Source organism: Triticum dicoccoides, chromosome 1B (genome assembly GCF_002162155.2).
Source record: "Triticum dicoccoides isolate Atlit2015 ecotype Zavitan chromosome 1B, WEW_v2.0, whole genome shotgun sequence".
Taxonomy (NCBI): Eukaryota; Viridiplantae; Streptophyta; class Magnoliopsida; order Poales; family Poaceae; genus Triticum; species Triticum dicoccoides.
The window spans coordinates 659,156,445-659,171,780 of record NC_041381.1 but is presented as its reverse complement, the minus strand read 5'-3'; the positions used below and the strand labels follow the sequence as shown (position 1 = coordinate 659,171,780).

The window sequence follows — 15,336 nt, the reverse complement described above, 5'->3', positions numbered from 1 at the left end:
ATGACGGCGATTGGGACGAGGCAGGCGCGGCAGCTGTGGGCGGAAGCAGCAGGGGTTGAAGGAGGCGCGGGGAGGGGCGGATGCGGATGTGGGCGGGGTCGGCGGTTGAGGGCGAGCGCCGGACAGGCAGAGGGAGCGTGGGGAGGGAGCCCCTGCCCCTGAGATCCGCCGCCACCACCACCGGCTCCTCGTTGTAGTGCCAGTGGCGGCAACTCTCAAGAAGGGCGAGGTGGCGGATGCGGCAGGGGCAGTGGCGGGGTTCACTGTCGTGATGAAGTTCGGTGGGTCGTCGCTGGCGTCGGCCGCACGGATCCGGAGGTGGCCGACCTCATCCTCAGCTTCCCCGAGGAGGCGCCCATCGTCGTCCTCTCCGCCATGGGGAAGGCCACCAATTGATGAGCTCGCTGTCATTAAGGAGCTTCATCTTACGTGTGTGCTACTTCAATAAATCTGCCATACCTTGTTGCTCGAATGCTGGTTTGGAGTGTGCAAATTCTGATTCCTGAACCATTCGTTGGTGTGTCTGCTCAGGACCATTAATGAGCCAAGATTGGACAGCTCTATTGTTTCAGGTATGCCACTGTTGATTTTCTGTTGTTAGTTCAAAGTCTATATGTTTTGCAAAATATATCCCCCCAGTAGAGATCCACCCAATGTCCTGTTGAACTGATAAGCAATTGCAGTTCATCAGCAATTGCATAAAGTAACTGAATCTTTCTGTTGAATGTGCCTGTTATGTGTATTATTAGATTAAACTAGACTTTTTATTTGGCATGGCATGCAACTAATTTTCTCCTTCAGTGTTCCTTTTCCTGTTTGTGTTCTTGCTCACAATCTCTATGTATATCTTCATGTTTATCTGATTATCCCCTCGACCTGCAGCATGCCGCCGCCTTCCTCCGACGCGTCTGCATCATCTCCGGCGCCGCCACCGCCGTCACCAAGAACTACGACCTCGTCATAGTCACAGCCGGGGCTAGGCAGATCCCGGGTGAGAACAGGCTCAACCTGCTGCAGACGAACGCTCCCCTATATCGCAAGATCGCGCCGTCTCTGGCCGAGCTCTCCCTGGAGGCGCTGCTTCTCGTAGTCTCCAACCCCGTCGACGTGCTCACCTACATCGCCTGGAGGCTCTCCAGCTTCCCGGCCAGCCGTGTCATCGGCTGCGGCACCAACCTCGACTCCTATCGCTTCAGGTTCCTCATTGACAAGCACCTCGATGTCAACCCGCAGGACGTGAGGGTAAATAACTCACTAAATCCTGAATCCATCTCCACCACGCGGCGGTGGCGCCGTGGGTGCATGTACCTTACTTTGTTCATATGTTTAATTAACTTTGGGATGTCTGGGTAATGCGGTAGTTGGAAATTATTGTGACATTTTAGACTAGGTAACAACTTTACTAAACTTGGGTTCAGTTCAGTATCGGCTGAGGTTTGATTTCTAGAATTACTAACCATGATTTTTTTTGACGTGGAATCTTTAGTATTGTTTTTTCGCCAAACAAGCCAGACTATCTTAGTTTGTTTGGTGGGAGGATAATTACTCCGAGATCATGTATTTGGTGACCGATAGCTCCTCTGTTCATATTTACATTTGAAACTAGATAACAGATTTACTAAATAGAGCCTCTGTTCAGCATGGGTAATCACTGTATCTACAAAAGTAAACAAAAGAACCGTATGGCAACATTTGCCATCAGTTTACTTAAGATAGCACTAAATTGATTTACAGGTAACATTAGGTATCAAAGATGGCCTACAGGTCAAATCTACTTAAGAGCACTACACACATTTTTTGTTGGAAATGGTCCGTAACTGACAACATAACAAAAAAATAGCAATTTCTAATCTAATTCCTATAGATCAGAAATTGCTATTTTTATGTTTTGTTTTGGGTGACCAAACCAAATACCATGTGGTATAGTGGTATTCTGTAAGTTCAATCTTGTTTTGAACACAACGCTCGTGCCCTCTTCATCTCCCGTCCTGAGCTGCACCTTCTCCAAAGACAAGGCGACTGGGAAGTCAGGGGCTACATATTCGTGCTCTCCTTGATTTTCTCCAAAATATAAGGTAATTTGTTTACTAAATCCCATATGTGCTAAATTCTAATGCTTCTAAACATTTCTTGGGTCTTATGTGCCTATTAGCTTTTACTGGAAACCTTTGATGTGCTTGTGATTTACCAGTGTGAAGACCAGCGCTATGTGTTGTGTAATGGTCTGGTGGTCAGGAGTCATGTATGATATAGTTATCATTTCTATGCTTAAAGCTGGTCATTTTGTAGGAATATGCCTGGGTTTTTGTCAAATGCAAGCTGCACTTTCTATTTTCTCAAATGGATTTTCTTATCAAATAATTGTCTCTTACGTGGATATACTTTCTGTTAAACCCAAGAAATAAAGGTGAATTATCCATGAATATGATCTGGTATTACTTGGAATATTTTGTGTTTCATGGTAGCCTAAAATACGGTCTACTTTTTAGAGTTTGTTCCCATTTACTTGTGTTCTTCCAAAATAATAGTATATTAGTTGTTTATTAGACTTCTTTCTGGTTGCTGAAATTTAAATGTTTGCTGTGGAATAGGAAATTTGAGTACAGTAGCCTGAAAATAATATAGTGAGCCATAGAGAAGATTGTTGCTCTAATTGATTGGTATTTATGGCGCTGATCTCTTTCTCTCGCACCTACAATTGTAAAAATGCCCCTGCTGAATATCTTGAATGATCCTAGAACCTTCTCACTTACAGGTCTAGTGGATCCTTGCGAACTTCTTTCCAACATTGAAGCACAAATTACAAAAGCAAACAACGAATCCATAACAAAGAAAGAAATCATTAAGAGAGTAAACAAATGGCTATCGGCCTGTGATGAAGAGACTTGGCTTGAGGAATATAATCAATCATGTTTATTTTCATGAAAATATGCTAGGACATGGTCCATCAGTTTAATATGATTTCCGCATTTTTCTTCTGTACCTTGGCATGCTTGTACTGAATATTCAATTTGGCTGCCAAGCTATGATTTAGGTAATGCCCTATTTAACGTTTGCATATGCCCTACTGCATGATGATAACAGGTACAGGTGGGGGTGCCCATTTGAATCTCAAGCGTGTAGAGAAAGCAGGGGTAGTTTGTTCTAAAGATTCCAAGTGAGTCTTCTTTTCTTCATTTGGACTCTGTAGTGATTTCCGTATAATAATTTTTAAGTAACTGTGCTCCATCATTCATAAGCGCAATATACTTCTTATTTTTTTTCAAAAAGATCCACTGTGATCTTCGTTTGTTCAGTTGGTCACTCAGTCGCTCATTTGGTAGTTAATATGATCAGAAGCTACATTTGTGCAGCTATGATTGACAACTTGATAGACAAGACATTTGCCTAGGAGGATGAAAGCAATACACCATTTCCATATGACGCAGTAAGTCTTTGAGCTAGCTCACCATGATTATCAGAAATCAAGCACACTAGATCCGATGCATTGAATTTTCATGCGAAGGTTCATATGGTTGCCATTTGGTAGAGCTAAAACTTAGGATGGTACAGAAAGAGGAAGATAAGAGACGATACCGGGTATAAATTCCACATCATCAAGCACTACACTCACAACAGAAGTCATCAGTCGTGTTCACTGACTCTTACCAGAGGACCAGAAGAACCTGCACAATCTATTGCGTAAAGAGAATGAGATGATTTGGGTCCAAGTCTGTTCCGAGGAAGACAAGCAATTTTAACACGAGGACCAGCGGCCATAATCATGACTTTGATGCCCCGTCGGGTGTTGGCTGACACTGCCACACCCGAGCTTTTGACACCACGCTTGTACTATGGACGGTACAACAATTACTTCAAGGAGAACCAGAGGATGACGGTGGCCCCACTCAACTTCTCGGTGGCTTCCAAGGATGACAGCATGTTATCCTTTGCCTCCATTAGCGGCTCGGAGCCTGGTTCTCCATTGGTTTTGCCACTGAGTATGATATTGCCCAACATTTTGTCATCCTCTGGTTCTTTTGTCAACATATTTTTTCTGATTTTCTACAAAAGAACATATTTTTCTGTTATTCAGTCATAAGACTGCGGTGGGGTGACGGGTTGCACCTATGCCCATGTTGTCACTGACAATCCACTTGATCGTAGCTGACTGGGGAGTTGCCGCACGGGAACTACGTGTTAGATTACCACTGTGTGCCGTATGATGCTCTACTTTTAAAACTTGTCATCAGTCCTTTTGAATTACTATTGTCTTTTGTTATCACTAATCTTAGTGTCCATATTATCGCTGTTAGTATCTATGTTGTCACTGTTTATACTGCTCCAGTCAGCAACTTGCACCTGTGACTACTTTCATATTACTATCTTGTGCTCTCATGAAATACAGTATGTAACACTAACAAAGTTTGTATCCAGAAGTCTAACCCAAAGAATAAAAAAGACAGTGTAAGGGGCGCATCCAACCTGGTACAACCCCAACTTTCTCTCAGGCGGCGCACCAAGGTGAAGGAAATATGCCCTAGAGGCAATAATAATAAAGTTATTATTTATTTCCTCATATCATGATAAATGTTTATTATTCATGCTAGAATTGTATTAACCGGAAACATGATACATGTGTGAATACATAGACAAACATATAGTCACTAGTATGCCTCTACTTGACTAGCTCATTAATCAAAGATGGTTATGTTTCCTAACCATAGACATGTGTTGTCATTTGATTAGTGGGATCACATCATTAGAAGAATGATGTGATTGACGTGACCCATTCCGTTAGCCTAGCACTTGATCGTTTAGTATGTTGCTATTGCTTTCTTCATGACTTATACAAAGTTCCTGCAACTATGAGATTGTGCAACTCCCATTTACCGGAAGAACACTTTGTGTGCTACCAAACGTCACAACGTAATTGGGTGATTATAAAGGTGCTCTACAGGTGTTTCCGAAGGTACATGTTGGGTTGGCATAATTCGAGATTAGGTTTTGTCACTCCGATTGTCGGAGAGGTATCTCTGGGCCCTCTCGGTAATACTCATCACCTAAGCCTTGCAAGCATTGTAACTAATGAGTTAGTTATAAGATGATGTGTTACAGAACGAGTAAAGAGACTTGCCGGTAACGAGATTGAACTAGGTATTGGATACCGACGATCAAATCTCGGGCAAGTAAACATACCGATGACAAAGGGAACAACGTATGTTGTTATGCGGTTTGACCGATAAAGATCTTCGTAGAATATGTGGGAGCCAATATGGGCATCCAGGTCCCGCTATTGGTTATTGACCGGAAACAAGTTCTAGGTCATGTCTACATAGTTCTCGAACCCGTAGGGTCCGCACGCTTAACATTTCGTTGACGATATAGTATTATATGAGTTATGTATGTTGGTAACCGAATGTTGTTCGAAGTCCCGGATGAGATCATGGACATGACGAGGAACTCCGGAATGGTCCGGAGATAACGTTTAATATATGAGATAATAGTGTTTGATCTCCGGAAGAGTTCCGGAATTCACCGGAAGGGGTTCCGGATGTTTCCCGAAATGTTTGGGAACGAGAACACGTTATTTGGGCCAAAGGGGAAAGCCCACAAGGTTTTTGGAAAGCACAAAAGGAAGTTTTGCGGAGTCCAGGGGCCAGACGCCAGGGTCCCTGGCGTCTGGGTCCAGACGCCGGGAACCCTGGCGTCTGGCCATGGAGTCCGAGAAGGACTCTTGCCTTTCGGGTGAAACCGACTTTGTGGAGGCTTTTACTCCAAGTTTCGACCCCAAGGCTCAACATATAAATAGAGGGGTAGGGCTAGCACCAAAGATACATCAAGAAACACCAAGCCGTGTGCCGGCAACCCCGTCCCCTCTAGTTTATCCTCCGTCATAGTTTCTGTAGTGCTTAGGCGAAGCCCTGCGGAGATTGTTCTTCACCAACACCGTCACCACGCCGTCGTGCTGCCGGAACTCATCTACTACTTCGCCCGTCTTGCTGGATCGAGAAGGCGAGGACGTCATCAAGCTGAACGTGTGCAGAACTCGGAGGTGCCGTGCGTTCGGTGCTTGGATCGGTCGGATCGTGAAGACGTACGACTACATCAACCGCGTTGATAAACGCTTCCGCTTAGCGATCTTCAAGGGTATGAAGATACACTCCCCCTCTCGTTGCTATGCCATCACCATGATCTTGCGTGTACGTAGGAAAATTTTGAAATTACTACGTTCCCCAACAGTGGCATCCGAGCCAGGTTTTATGCGTTGATGTTATATGCATGAGTAGAACACAAGTGAGTTGTGGGCGATACAAGTCATACTGCTTACCAGCATGTCATACTTTGGTTCGGCGGTATTGTGAGATGAAGCGGCCCAGACCGACATTACGCGTACGCTTACGCGAGACTGGTTTCACCGTTACGAGCACTCGTGCTTAAAGGTGGCTGGCGGGTGTCTGTCTCTCTCACTTTAGCTGAATCGAGTGTGGCTACGCCCGGTCCTTGCGAAGGTTAAAACAGCACCAACTTGACAAACTATCATTGTGGTTTTTATGCGTAGGTAAGAACGGTTCTTGCTAAAAGCCCGTAGCAGCCACGTAAAATTTGCAACAACAAAGTAGAGGACGTCTAACTTGTTTTTGCAGGGCATGTTGTGATGTGATATGGTCAAGATGTGATGCTATATTTTATTGTATGAGATGATCATGTTTTGTAACCGAAGTTATCGGCAACTGGCAGGAGCCATATGGTTGTCACTTTATTGTATGAAATGCAAACACCCTGTAATTGCTTTACTTTATCACTAAGCGGTAGCGATAGTCGTAGAAGCAATAGTTGGCGAGACGACAACGATGCTACGATGGAGATCAAGGTGTCGCGCCGGTGACGATGGTGATCATGACGGTGCTTCGAAGATGGAGATCACAAGCACAAGATGATGATGGCCATATCATATCACTTATATTGATTGCATGTGATGTTTATCCTTTATGCATCTTATCTTGCTTTGATTGACGATAGCATTTTAAGATGATCTCTCACTAAATTTTCAACAAGTGTTCTCCCTGAGTATGCACCGTTGTGAAAGTTCTTCGTGCTGAGACACCACGTGATGATCGGGTGTGATAGGCTCTACGTTCAAATACAACGGGTGCAAGCCAGTTTTGCACACGCAGAATACTCAGGTTAAACTTGACGAGCCTAGCATATGCAGATATGGCCTCGGAACACGGAGACCGAAAGGTCGAGCGTGAATCATATAGTAGATATGATCAACATAGTGATGTTCACCATTGAAAACTACTCCATCTCACGTGATGATCGGTTATGGTTTAGTTGATTTGGATCACGTGATCACTTAGATGACTAGAGAGATGTCTGTCTAAGTGGGAGTTCTTAAGTAATATGATTAATTGAACTTAAATTTATCATGAACTTAGTACCTGATAGTATTATTGCTTGTCTATGTTTGTTTGTAGATAGATGGCTCGTGCTGTTGTTCCGTTGAATTTTAATGCGTTCCTTGAGAAAGCAAAGTTGAAAGATGATGGTAGCAATTACACGGACTGGGTCCGTAACCTGAGGATTATCCTCATTGCTGCACAGAAAAGTTACGTCCTGGAAGCACCGCTAGGTGCCAGGCCTGCTGCTGATGCAACTGACGACGTTAAGAACGTCTGGCAGAGCAAAGCTGATGACTACTCGATAGTTCAGTGTGCCATTCTTTACGGCTTAGAACCGGGTCTTCAACGACGTTTTGAACGTCATGGAGCATATGAGATGTTCCAGGAGTTGAAATTAATATTTCAAGCAAATGCCCGGATTGAGAGATATGAAGTCTCTAATAAGTTCTACAGCTGCAAGATGGAGGAGAATAGTTCTGTCAGTGAACACATACTCAAAATGTCTGGGTATAATAATCACTTGATTCAACTGGGAGTTAATCTTCCTGATGATAGCGTCATTGACAGAATTCTCCAATCACTGCCACCAAGCTACAAGAGCTTTGTGATGAACTATAATATGCAAGGGATGAACAAGACTATTCCCGAGCTCTTCGCAATGCTAAAAGCTGCGGAGGTAGAAATCAAAAAGGAGCATCAAGTGTTGATGGTCAACAAGACCACTAGTTTCAAGAAAAAGGGCAAAGGGAAGAAGAAGGGGAACTTCAAGAAGAACAGCAAGCAAGTTGCTGCTCAAGAGAAGAAACCCAAGTCTGGACCTAAGCCTGAAACTGAGTGCTTCTACTGCAAGCAGACTGGTCACTGGAAGCGGAACTGCCCCAAGTATTTGGCGGATAAGAAGGATGGCAAAGTGAACAAAAGTATATGTGATATACATGTTATTGATGTGTACCTAACTAGAGCTCGTAGTAGCACCTGGGTATTTGATACTGGTTCTGTTGCTAATATTTGCAACTCGAAACAGGGACTACGGAATAAGCGAGCACTAGCCAAGGACGAGGTGACGATGCACGTGGGAAACGGTTCCAAAGTCAATGTGATCGCGGTCGGCACGCTACCTTTACATCTACCTTCGGGATTAGTTTTAGACCTGAATAATTGTTATTTGGTGCCAGCGTTGAGCATGAACATTATATCTGGATCATGTTTGATGCGAGACGGTTATTCATTTAAATCAGAGAATAATGGTTGTTCTATTTATATGAGTAATATCTTTTATGGTCATGCACCCTTGAAGAGTGGTCTATTTTTATTAAATCTTGATAGTAGTGATACACATATTCATAGTGTTAAAACCAAAAGATGCAGAGTTAATAATGATAGTGTAACTTATTTGTGGCACTGCCGTTTGGGTCATATCGGTGTAAAGCGCATGAAGAAACTCCATACTGATGGACTTTTGGAATCACTTGATTATGAATCACTTGGTACTTGCGAACCGTGCCTTATGGGCAAGATGACTAAAACGACGTTCTCGGGAACTATGGAGCGAGCAACTGATTTGTTGGAAATCATACATACTGATGTTTGTGGCCCAATGAATGTTGAGGCTCGCGGCGGGTATCGTTATTTTCTCACCTTCACAGATGATTTAAGCAGATATGGGTATATCTACTTGATGAAACACAAGTCTGAAACATTTGAAAAATTCAAAGAATTTCAGAGTGAAGTAGAAAATCATCGTAACAAGAAAATAAAGTTTCTACGATCTGATCGTGGAGGAGAGTATTTGAGTTATGAGTTTGGCCTACACTTGAAACAATGTGGAATAGTTTCACAACTCACGCCACCTGGAACACCACAACGAAATGGTGTGTCCGAACGTCGTAATCGTACTTTACTTGATATGGTGCGATCTATGATGTCTCTTACTGATTTACCGCTATCGTTTTGGGGTTATGCTTTAGAGACGGCCGCATTCACGTTAAATAGGGCACCATCAAAATCCGTTGAAACGACGCCTTATGAACTATGGTTTGGCAAGAAACCAAAGTTGTCGTTTCTTAAAGTTTGGGGCTGCGATGCTTATGTGAAGAAACTTCAACCAGATAAGCTCGAACCTAAATCAGAGAAATGTGTCTTCATAGGATACCCAAAAGAGACTATTGGGTACACCTTCTATCACAGATCCGAAGGCAAGACATTCGTTGCTAAGAATGGATCCTTTCTAGAGAAGGAGTTTCTCTCGAAAAAAGTGAGTGGGAGGAAAGTAGAACTTGATGAGATAACTATATCTACTCCCTTATTGGAAAGTAGTTCATCACGAGAACCAGTTCCTGTGACAACTACACCAATTAGTGAGGAAGCTAATGATAATGATCATGAAACTTCAGATCAAGTTTCTACTGAACCTCGTAGGTCTACCAGAGTAAGATCCGCACCAGAGTGGTACGGTAATCCTATTCTGGAAGTCATGTTACTTGACCATGATGAACCTACGAACTATGAGGAAGCGATGATGAGCCCGGATTCCGCAAAATGGCAAGAAGCCATGAAATCTGAGATGGGATCCATGTATGAAAACAAAGTATGGACTTTGGTTGACTTGCCCGATGATCGGCAAGCCATTGAGAATAAATGGATCTTTAAGAAGAAGACTGACGCTGATGGTAATATAACTGTCTATAAAGCTCGACTTGTTGCAAAAGGTTTTCGACAAGTTCAAGGGGTTGACTACGATGAGACTTTCTCACCCGTAGCGATGCTTAAGTCCGTCCGAATCATGTTAGCTATTGCTGCATTTTATGATTATGAAATTTGGCAAATGGATGTCAAGACTGCATTCTTGAATGGATTTCTAGAAGAAGAGTTGTATATGATGCAGCCGGAAGGTTTTATTGATCTAAAAGGTGCTGACAAAGTGTGCAAGCTCCAGCGTTCCATTTATGGACTGGTGCAAGCATCTCGGAGTTGGAATAAATGCTTTGATAGTGTGATCAAAGCATATGGTTTTATACAGACTTTTGGAGAAGCCTGTATTTACAAGAAAGTGAGTGGGAGCTCTGTAGCATTTCTAATTTTATATGTAGATGACATATTGTTAATTGGAAATGATATAGAATTTCTAGATAGCATAAAGGGATACTTGAATAAAAGTTTTTCAATGAAAGACCTCGGTGAAGCTGCTTACATATTGGGCATCAAGATCTATAGAGATAGATCAAGACGCTTAATAGGACTTTCACAAAACACATACCTTGACAAAATTTTGAAAAAGTTCAAAATGGATCAGGCATAGAAAGGATTCTTGCCTGTGCTACAAGGTGTGAAGTTGAGTCAAACTCAATGCCCGACCACAGCAGAAGATAGAGAGAAAATGAAAAATGTTCCCTATGCTTTAGCCATAGGCTCTATCATGTATGCAATGCTGTGTACCAGACCTGACGTATGCTTAGCAATAAGCTTGGCAGGAAGGTACCAAAGTAATCCAGGAGTGGATCACTGGACAGCGGTCAAGAACACCCTGAAATACCTGAAAAGGACTAAGGATATGTTTCTCGTATATGGAGGTGACAAAGAGCTAGTCGTAAACGGTTACGTCGATGCAAGCTTTGACACTGATCCGGACGATTCTAAATCGCAAACCGGATATGTGTTTTTATTAAACGGTGGAGCTGTAAGTTGGTGCAGTTCTAAACAAAGCGTCATAGCGGGATCTACATGTGAAGCGGAGTACATAGCTGCTTCGGAAGCAGCAAATGAAGGAGTCTGGATGAAGGAGTTCATTTCCGATCTAGGTGTCATACCTAGTGCATCGAGACCAATGAAGATCTTCTGTGACAATACTGGTGCAATTGCCTTGGCAAAGGAATCCGTATTTCACAAGAGGACCAAGCACATCAAGAGACGCTTTAATTCCATTCGGGACCAAGTCCAAGTGGGAGACATCGAGATTTGCAAGATACATACGGATCTGAATGTTGCAGACCCGTTGACTAAGCCTCTCTCACGAGCAAAACATGATCAGCACCAAGACTCCATGGGTGTTAGAATCATTACTATGTAATCTAGATTATTGACTCTAGTGCAAGTGGGAGACTGAAGGAAATATGCCCTAGAGGCAATAATAATAAAGTTATTATTTATTTCCTCATATCATGATAAATGTTTATTATTCATGCTAGAATTGTATTAACCGGAAATATGATACATGTGTGAATACATAGACAAACATATAGTCACTAGTATGCCTCTACTTGACTAGCTCATTAATCAAAGATGGTTATGTTTCCTAACCATAGACATGTGTTGTCATTTGATTAGTGGGATCACATCATTAGAAGAATGATGTGATTGACGTGACCCATTCCGTTAGCCTAGCACTTGATCGTTTAGTATGTTGCTATTGCTTTCTTCATGACTTATACAAAGTTCCTGCAACTATGAGATTGTGCAACTCCCGTTTACCGGAAGAACACTTTGTGTGCTACCAAACGTCACAACGTAACTGGGTGATTATAAAGATGCTCTACAGGTGTTTTCGAAGGTACATGTTGGGTTGGCATAATTCGAGATTAGGTTTTGTCACTCCGATTGTCGGAGAGGTATCTCTGGGCCCTCTCGGTAATACTCATCACCTAAGCCTTGCAAGCATTGTAACTAATGAGTTAGTTATAAGATGATGTGTTATAGAACGAGTAAAGAGACTTGCCGGTAACGAGATTGAACTAGGTATTGTATACCGACGATCAAATCTCGGGCAAGTAAACATACCGATGACAAAGGGAACAACGTATGTTGTTATGCGATTTGACCGATAAAGATCTTCGTAGAATATGTGGGAGCCAATATGGGCATCCAGGTCCCGCTATTGGTTATTGACCGGAAACAAGTTCTAGGTCATGTCTACATAGTTCTCGAACCCGTAGGGTCCGCACGCTTAACGTTTCGTTGACGATATAGTATTATATGAGTTATGTATGTTGGTAACCGAATGTTGTTCGGAGTCCCGGATGAGATCATGGACATGACGAGGAACTCTGGAATGGTTCGGAGATAAAGTTTGATATATGGGATAATAGTGTTTGATCTCCGGAAGAGTTCCGGAATTCACCGGAAGGGGTTCCGGATGTTTCCCGAAATGTTTGGGAACGAGAACACGTTATTTGGGCCAAAGAGGAAAGCCCACAAGATTTTTGGAAAGCGCAAAAGTAAGTTTTGCGGAGTCCAGGGGCCAGACGCCAAGGTCCCTGGCGTCTGGGTCCAGACGCCGGGAACCCTGACGTCTGGCCCTGGAGTCCGAGAAGGACTCTTGCCTTTCGGGTGAAACCGACTTTGTGGAGGCTTTTACTCCAAGTTTCGACCCCAAGGCTCAACATATAAATAGAGGGGTAGGGCTAGCACCAAAGATACATCAAGAAACACCAAGCCGTGTGCCGGCAACCCCGTCCCCTCTAGTTTATCCTCCGTCATAGTTTCTGTAGTGCTTAGGCGAAGCCCTGCGGAGATTGTTCTTCACCAACACCGTCACCACGCCGTCGTGCTGCCGGAACTCATCTACTACTTCGCCCGTCTTGCTGGATCGAGAAGGCGAGGACGTCATCGAGCTGAACGTGTGCAGAACTCGGAGGTGCCGTGCGTTCGGTGCTTGGATCGGTCGGATCGTGAAGACGTACGACTACATCAACCGCGTTGATAAACGCTTCCGCTTAGCGATCTTCAAGGGTATGAAGATACACTCCCCCTCTCGTTGCTATGCCATCCCCATGATCTTGCGTGTACGTAGGAAAATTTTGAAATTACTACGTTCCCCAACACAAGGGTGCGCCCCAACCACTAGTAATACATCAAAAAGGACATCTCCTCGCACCCACGCCGTACGCCGCCGCCCTCTTCCACCCATCGTCGCCAGTGCCACCCCAGGTATGCCGCCGCCGGCTCTTCCCACGGCCCCCTTCTTCCCTCTCCGTCATCGCGCGTGGTTCCCTCCTGAATCCTCTCCTCTGTTCTGTACTACCCGACTCCATGCCCCACATCTACCGACCTCTTCATACCCCTCTCCCCCCATGGCGATTCCTAGGTTTCGGCCAGCTCTTCATCTGAACCCCCCCTTCCTCCAGCAGCTCACTCCTCTCTTAGCACGGCGGGCAGTGCCTGAATCACATGGGGCTATAGGGGAGGAAGAAGATTGTGGTGTCGTTAGGATCTTGTCACCATGGGCAGCGAGGACCACGGTGAGGGGTTATGTACCACGAATGTCTCAGGTATTATTTGATTTCGAGGTTTGAATACGTACTCCCAATTGCTCTATCATCTTTCCCGAAAATATATATTAGAGCACATGCACCCAGGCCCTCTCTATCTAGACATCCATTTCCTGCTTTAAGATTCGTGCAAATACATTTCTCTTTTTTGTTTCTCCCACATAAAATATATCTTGAAGTTCAAACCTATGCAGCGTGGCAAAGCTTTCTGAGTAGAATCTAGGATAAATCGTTCAGATTTTTTTGTCAAACATAAATATACAAAATACGTTTTGTTGATAAAAAATAAATCATATTTTTAGTATTTATGTCGGACAAAAAATTCTGAAAGATTTATCCTAGATTCTAGTTAGAAAGCTTTGCCATCCTGCATAGGTTTGAACTTCAAGATATGTTCTATGTGGGAGAAGCAAAAAAGAGAAAATTTCATATAAAAACTTAGTTGTGTCGCACGGATCTTAAAGCGATATTGGAGAGCTAGGATAGCTGGGCCTGCGTGCAAGTGCTCCAAAAAATCCACGTCCTCATCTTTCCTAGGTTTCTGAACGCCACATCGATCTCCTTTATTTACTAGGTTTCTTGTCTGGCAGTTGATCTTGTGCCAGCCAAAGTATCCCAACAGCAACAAACTGTTGCAAAAATAACAACTGTCTGAAACTTATTATACATGACAGATTTCCCCGCATCGCTCCTGTGAAACATGGCAGATTAGAAAAAGAAACTATTTTTAGATTTAGTGGGATTCGGTGGTATTTTCTGTACCACATTAGAACTATTTCCCTTTTTAATTTGGTGCAGATATATACATGTACGTACTAGGAAATAAACTTCTGGACTGTGCATCACCAGTACGTATTTACACATTATTGCGCACACTCATACATTCATTCCTTACGGAGATTGGAAAGAAAAAAAAACTGATTTCTGAATAGAAAAGGAGATTCATCTACAGAATATATAATATCCATTGAAGAGAAAAGAGATTCATCTAAGTGTAATGGCTGCCGAGATTAGTTGCTCCTATGACTAAAATTCTGTTCTAGCTTTGATGCTGTTGTGATCAACTTGGGCTTGTTCAGTGGTGCCACGAACTCGTTTATCGGCCGTCGCCGGCGAGCAGAGAGTTTAACCAAACAAGTGTGCGAACATTTATGAGCTTTGAAATTTGGAAAAGAATATAAAGCCAAAGAATTATGGACACACCCTTCGAATAAATGTGAAAGGATGATCTGTAATTCTAACGGATAAAATAGAAGCATTGGCTGGGATTTGTTGTTTAGATGCTTGCTCCTTGATTTTCTGGAGGCAAAGAGCACCAGCAGCTCACCCGGTGGCCAGAATGCATTACAGATCTTAGTTTACTTACAGAATTTGTGGTGTAATAAATTTAAAAGAGTTGTTTGATATTATATGTGATTACCTACATCTGTCATTAATCATAAAACAACTATTCTTCCCCTAAAAAAAAGAAAAGACAACTACTCTTATAAAATTTGATAGCCTGGAAAATTAAAAGAATTAAACAAGTACTGCTAATTCATATTGCACTAATGACAATGTTCTTTCACTAGAAGCAGTAATATCTTCCTTGTATATAAAATATACTAAATTTATTTAGTGGAACATTATCTTGAATCAGAGTAGATAAAGAAGAAGAAAAGTGATTTAGCATTAAAACAGAATTGACA

General features: G+C 42.9%; 1 protein-coding gene across 1 annotated transcript; it reads left to right on the top strand.

Annotated features, from left to right (window-relative positions):
* LOC119349461 (L-lactate dehydrogenase B-like) lies at nucleotides 1–2,248 on the top strand. The gene is made up of 4 exons (XM_037617499.1): nucleotides 1–97; nucleotides 532–572; nucleotides 883–1,242; nucleotides 2,153–2,248. The coding sequence occupies exons 1-4, from the start codon at nucleotides 1–3 to the stop codon at nucleotides 2,246–2,248; spliced, it is 594 nt and encodes a 197-aa protein (XP_037473396.1).
* Nucleotides 2,249–15,336: the final 13,088 nt, after the last annotated feature.

Coding starts and splice junctions, on each gene's coding strand:
- LOC119349461 (XM_037617499.1), top strand. CDS start 1: ATGACGGCGATTGGGACGAGGCAGGCGCGGCAGCTGTGGGCGGAAGCA. Junction 573..882: donor GGACAGCTCTATTGTTTCAG/GTATGCCACTGT, acceptor CTCGACCTGCAG/CATGCCGCCGCCTTCCTCCG. Junction 1,243..2,152: donor TCAACCCGCAGGACGTGAGG/GTAAATAACTCA, acceptor TGTGCCTATTAG/CTTTTACTGGAAACCTTTGA.